The sequence below is a fragment of the Solanum tuberosum genome, unplaced genomic scaffold (assembly GCF_000226075.1).
Source record: "Solanum tuberosum cultivar DM 1-3 516 R44 unplaced genomic scaffold, SolTub_3.0 scf00009, whole genome shotgun sequence".
Classification (NCBI taxonomy): domain Eukaryota; kingdom Viridiplantae; phylum Streptophyta; class Magnoliopsida; order Solanales; family Solanaceae; genus Solanum; species Solanum tuberosum.
In genome coordinates this window covers 285,570-291,396 of record NW_006238935.1, presented here as the reverse complement: position 1 = coordinate 291,396, position 5,827 = coordinate 285,570, and the positions used below count along the sequence as shown (strand labels likewise).

The 5,827-nt window shown below is 34.8% G+C and overlaps 1 protein-coding gene across 1 annotated transcript; it reads right to left on the bottom strand.

The window, feature by feature from the left end:
- Positions 1-2,159: 2,159 nt before the first annotated feature.
- Positions 2,160-5,330, bottom strand: LOC102597899 (12-oxophytodienoate reductase 1-like). The gene is made up of 5 exons (XM_006339277.2): positions 5,092-5,330; positions 4,284-4,424; positions 4,053-4,183; positions 3,794-3,970; positions 2,160-3,071 (listed from the first exon to the last, which is right to left on the bottom strand). Exons 1-5 carry the CDS (start codon positions 5,151-5,153, stop codon positions 2,479-2,481), a joined length of 1,104 nt encoding a protein of 367 aa, XP_006339339.1. The 5' UTR covers positions 5,154-5,330; the 3' UTR covers positions 2,160-2,478.
- Between the last annotated feature and the right edge of the window lie 497 nt (positions 5,331-5,827).

Genomic DNA, 5,827 nt, shown 5'->3' with positions numbered 1-5,827 from the left:
ACAAGCCCAAATGAGATTAACCTCTTAATCTCAAAGCTAAGTAATAATCCTATTACTTACTGAGCCTAAGAAAATACCACACTGCCCACTAAGCTATCAACCCTAGATAACTTAGACTTCAACTAAGAAGATACAACATTGCCCACTAAACCAGCTAATTCCTAGGTGATTTAGAATTTGACTAAGCAGATACAACACTACCCACTAAATCAGTTAACTCTATCTGATTTAGACTTTTACAAAAAGAAAAAAATATCTAAATTCTTTATAGATTAGGAACAAATTTACAATGTAAGCATGGAAGTATAACTCATAAGACAACTACGACACTTGCAGCTTGATCAGGTCCCTGTTGCGCTTTTGGAGAATACTTCACCAAAATGGGTCTTTGCTTGTGTTCTTGAGAATTTTCAAGATGCAAAAACTAAGGTTATGTCTATTGAGGAAACCCTTATGAAGGATAGACGCAACCTTCGAGGCCATACCATTGGCCGAGGTTTCTGCCACAGCTGGAGACTGTGCACCAACTAATTGTACTTTTACAGCCTGTCATTTGTATACATAGCGACACAAGGATCAGGTCCCTTTACAAGGTCTCATGGTTTGTCAAATCATCAAAATTGCAAATAACAAACTTGATGTTGTGAATGAATAGAGTCCCCCCTGCAGAGTGTGTTGCCTGTGTAAAATCTTAATCACTGCGTGAGGTGTTAATTGAACTCCCGGAGTAATTAATTGTGTGTATAGTGTCGTGTTTGATGATTGAATTCCAGCCTGGTGATGTGTGTATGTGTTTACAGTGTAAATATTTGCAGACTTGAAGTTATTTCAAGTTCTTTGAGCTTGCTGGATATTGACATTCAATTATTTTTGAGCTTAGGCAAAAGATAGGTCTGAATGAGATTGTTTTACTCTTTTAAGTATTCTGTTGGCGTCTTTCATGTGCCCGATTATGATTTTGTTGATGATTCTATAACATGCTTACTCTTTTTGCATTTGTTTGCTTGATGGTACAATCTTATTGCATTCTTGTATGTGCTTTATGTTGGGTATTTGACCTGAGTTTCTTACTATAAATATGTTCTTCTTTTCCTAAACGGAAAATAGAAAATCTTCATATTAGGCTAGTCCTTTTGTTGTAGGAAAAAGTTTAGGACTCTATAAATAGAGACTCGTTTCTTCTAACTTAGTAACATTCTTAATATAGTCCTAGGGCCTAGAGAGTTTTGTGTGGTGGGAAACAGTTAGACACAAGTGATACGTTATCACTTGTGTGAACCTCTTCTTATTCCGAGTGAATTGGGTAAGATTATTTCTCTCTATATTTTGTACTCTCATATTTATATAGTGGATTGTTCATCTCCTTTGTGGACGTAGGTCGATTGATCGAAGCACGTTAAATCTTTGTGTCTTATGGTATATTTATTGTTTGTCTTCTTACTCATAGTCTTTAGAGGTTTGCTTTGCTAGCTTCCGCATGATACCGGAGTATTTCGATCCTAACACTTTACACTTGCAATACTTGGAAGATGCATTGGTCAAACTGCATTGCAGTTGTGTCTTAAATTTTGTTGTCAGGAATCAGTTCATGTTCTGTTGAAAACAACCTATTTACGTAATACAAAGTAAGTCTTTGTACACCCCCATCTTACCCAGATCTCTTTTGCAATTGGAAGTTCGGTTTTCATGGTTAATCAATGGAAGAAATTGAAGTAGTCTTCTTGTGGTTCATTTTGGAATTGAAGAATTCTTCCACTCCACAAATCAGCTTTGGATTTTAGAAAGTTTTCTTGGAGGCCATTGCAGAAAGTTTCTTCTTTGCAATTTTGCTATGAAGAAGATATAATTATTAGAGAATTTTAACAATTGATTAGGAATTAATTAGTGTAAAATATAAATAACAAAAGAAAAAATAATTAATAAAGAAAGAAAACAAAAAGGATTAAAAATATTATAATTTATGACATGGCGTTGAAGTATCGCTAATGTGGCAATGAGTGTAATACGTCACATATTGTAAGAGTAGTGTTGTATAACTTACTTTTCGGGACACGTTCATGGGCAATTTATGCATTTTCCCAATTCTATTATTGTAGGCTTGTTTCAACCATATTTATGGTATGCATATCTTTAACTTCATCTACTAACATAATTGCAAAAAGTAGTTATTTTATTTCATTTGATACTCACATATACTACAACATAGTGTGTTTATACATGAACATACATGTGTAGAAAAATTTGAAACACTCGATGTAGCTAATAATAATAGAAGATAGACCGATGGACCTTGTATATCAAGCCCTCACTGGCCGAAATGTAGAGCTAAGAATTAACTCACAATGATCGGAAGAGCGTGAATTTATTTATCATTAAATAAGATGAAAACATACGGAATTCAAGTGCAGAAAATGTTTGTGATCTTTATTAATAGATTACTTCTTTTGTGAGACAAGAAGTATCTGATAACCCTTGGCATCATGCCGTGGTTTCAAGAAATGGATAGTCAGTATAGCCAACAACAGGATCAGATATGTAGAATGTCTCCCTGATATACTTGTTGAGAGGAGCATCTAGCTCAAATCGCTTTGGTAAATCTGGATTGGCTAAGAATAGACGCCCATACACGACAAGATCAGCTCGGTCTTCAAGCACAACTTTGTTTCCATCTCCTCTATCGTAACCACCAGCTACCAAAAAAGTACCTTTAAATGCCTTCCTCATGGGTACAAGGCTTTCAGGGCATTCAACTTTTACCCCAACTGTTTTCATCCTAGGCTCAACCATGTGGCAGTATGCAATGCCATACTTATTTAAGGATTCAGCCATGTAAAGGCCCAAAGCACTTGGGTTTGAGTCTCCTGATTCCATGTAGTCAGCAAATGGAGAAAGCCTTATTCCAACTCTGTCAGCTCCTATCTCATTTACAATCGCTTCAACTATATCAAGTGCAAATCTACAACGGTTCTCTAAAGACCCTCCATATTGGTCAGTTCGATCATTGACTTTGTCTTTCATAAACTGGTCGATTAAATAGCCGTGAGCTCCATGGATCTCAACCCCATCAAATCCTACAAATTGAACAGATTACATAACACAAACTTGGTTTGAAAGAGTGTTAGTTTGAAGACAATACTGATGTGATAGCACATGGAAAGTCATTCAATGAAAGGATTGTACATCACAACTGATCAACTCCCCAATTAATTAATCTAATAAAGCACCTATTTCAGCAAATATTGTGCAAGATTTAAGTTGTTTGTTAAAACGTCTAGACCTAATTTCATTTCCTTATTCACAGAAATCCATTATGGACATAACCAAAAAGTGAATCATTCTGGTTATTCACTGAAGAGCACCAGTGAAATGCCACTTAGGGTGTGTTCGGTATGGAAGAAAATGTTTTCCACTCACCAATCAAACACTAGAAAATAAGTAAGAACACCACTTATTTTCCAACAAAACATTTTCTAGGAAACCACTTCCCATGAAAAGCATTTTCCTTCATACCAAACACACCCTTAGACTGCATATGTAACACTGTTCGTATACATTATGTTGCGAAGGTTACAAAAACATTTCTTGTCTCTCCGTTGTATTGTTTGCAGCAAACGTTCTAATTCAGTGTTCATATATGTCAGTTGAACCAGCAAAATGATATGGGTAGCAGACTCCAAACATATACAATATGAAATGAGTTCACATATTTTAAACAAAGTTTACCTTTTCCTACATAGAACATGTTAAAATCATTCTATTTTACCAAGCAGTGAACTTTAGAAGAAATTTTTACCAGCTTCAATGGCATTTCTAGCAGCAAGCCGAAAATCATTAACAATGTGAGGAATTTCATCTGTTGCCAGGCGGCGTGGTGGGGTAAACTGTGCAACATCTAGGCCATTGGAACGAATTTGAGGTGTTAATGGCTTGTCTGTGCAGGAGATAGGATCCTGTCCATTGGGCTGAAAACCTGTAGATGGGTGTCGATCAAGAAGCACAAAAGTTACATTTAGTGATACATTAATTCTGTCAAAGTGTCAAAAGTGAGTTACCAGTGTTGGAAACTCTGCCTACATGCCAAATTTGGCAAAAGAAGATTCCTCCTTTGGCATGCACTGCATTTACAATTGGTTTCCAGGCCTCCACGTGCTCCTTTGTCCATATTCCAGGAGTATCATTGTACCTTCAATCAATATGTCATATAGACGAATTTAGAAAGAGTATCCGGGAGGAATGTAGAACGTAATTATAAACTTATTGAGAACTTGGTAAATTGTGGTTACCCTTGGGCAGTGTCAGAAACTCCTGTGGCCTCAGCTATTAGAAGACCCCCTTTTGTGGTTCTTTGGGAGTAATAAAGGATAGCATGTGGTTGAGGAACATTGCCATATGATCTTTGCCTTGTTAATGGCGCCAACACAACTCTGCAAAACATATTAAGTGTTACTAATAAGAAGTAATTCACAAAATGTCCATCAATTCAAAAAGAAGCGCGCTTAAAATTATAAGATAGACGAGATATTTGAGATAGTTGCTCAAAATAATACTAGATTTTAATTCCCTTGAATAATATTGTGTATTCAATGCCCTTGCAGCTTTGAATATAAGAACCACACCATCTTTATCCATCAAATACATACGACTAATCAGAATTAACAGAGTGCAGCTTTAGATGATGCCAGGGAGATAAGAACACAGTCACCGTCTGTGTTCTCCATTTTCTCATCAACAATTTGAAAAACTTCGGAGTATCACTAAAACAAATAAAGAGAAGTCAAGCTCAACTCTAACTTGATGGAAGAAAAAGTTCATCTCTGATTGAATTTCAAGTTTTAACCAAATCAAAGAGTATTGTGGATATCAATTTATTTATTTCATCATTTTTTCATCTAGTATTGTGGACATCAATTAGTGATGTTGCTATAACATGGGAATCTTTTAAATTTGCACAAATAAGAAATCTGTAACAGCAAAACAATGAAAGAACAACATTGATCAATTGAAAATAGGAGAACCCTATTTTGAATTATCAAAAAAAAAAAAAGCACAAACATAAAGGGTTGTTATATGAATAATTAGGAAGAAGAATACCTATGAGACAACTGAAACTTTCCAATTTTATAAGGGGTTAGTAGAGCAGATTTGTTTTCCATTTTGTGACAGGACAATCTTTCTTGATAATTAAGAGGTATGGATATTTATAGGAAAGGAGAAAGTGAGATATAATTGGTGTGGAGTGTGGAGCCACACAAATTAGTCCACATTCTTGCTTTTTCTTTCTCCCATCTACCATCTCAGCCGCCCCAAAATGAAGCATCTTACTCCCTTTTGCGCTTAGATTCATGGCTCTTCTTCTTTTCTTTTTAAAATATTCCACCCTCGCTATTTTCTTAGGAACTCAGGCACCCAGAATTTAATACTTTTCCCGTCCCATTTTATGTGAGGTAGTTTGACTCGGTATGAAATTATAAAAAAAAGGAAGGTTTTTAAAATTTGTGGTCCAAAATGAATGATAAAAATTTATATGGCTGCAAATCATTTCATTAAGGGTAAAATAGATATTTTATAGTTAAATTGTTACTTAATATAAAAATGTGTCATTCTTTTTGGAACAGACTAAAAAAGAAGTAAGTCACATAAATTGGGACAGAGGGAGTATATTTTTTTTAAATTTTCAGAAATATACAATTATCTCCTAAAAATATAGTTTAGTTCAAAATATAATTAGGTATACATTCAGTATACAATAATATACAAAAAAAAAATCAATTTTTATTTCTTACAAAAATGTTTCAAAATTGATACATTATACACCCAATATGCAATA

Excerpts from the sequence above, each read along its gene's own strand:
- LOC102597899 (XM_006339277.2), bottom strand. The coding sequence starts at position 5,153 with ATGGAAAACAAATCTGCTCTACTAACCCCTTATAAAATTGGAAAGTTT. Across the intron at positions 4,425-5,091 it reads AAGTTTCAGTTGTCTCATAG|AGTTGTGTTGGCGCCATTAA; the intron begins GTATTCTTCTTC and ends TATGTTTTGCAG. Across the intron at positions 4,184-4,283 it reads GTTTCTGACACTGCCCAAGG|GTACAATGATACTCCTGGAA; the intron begins GTAACCACAATT and ends TATTGATTGAAG.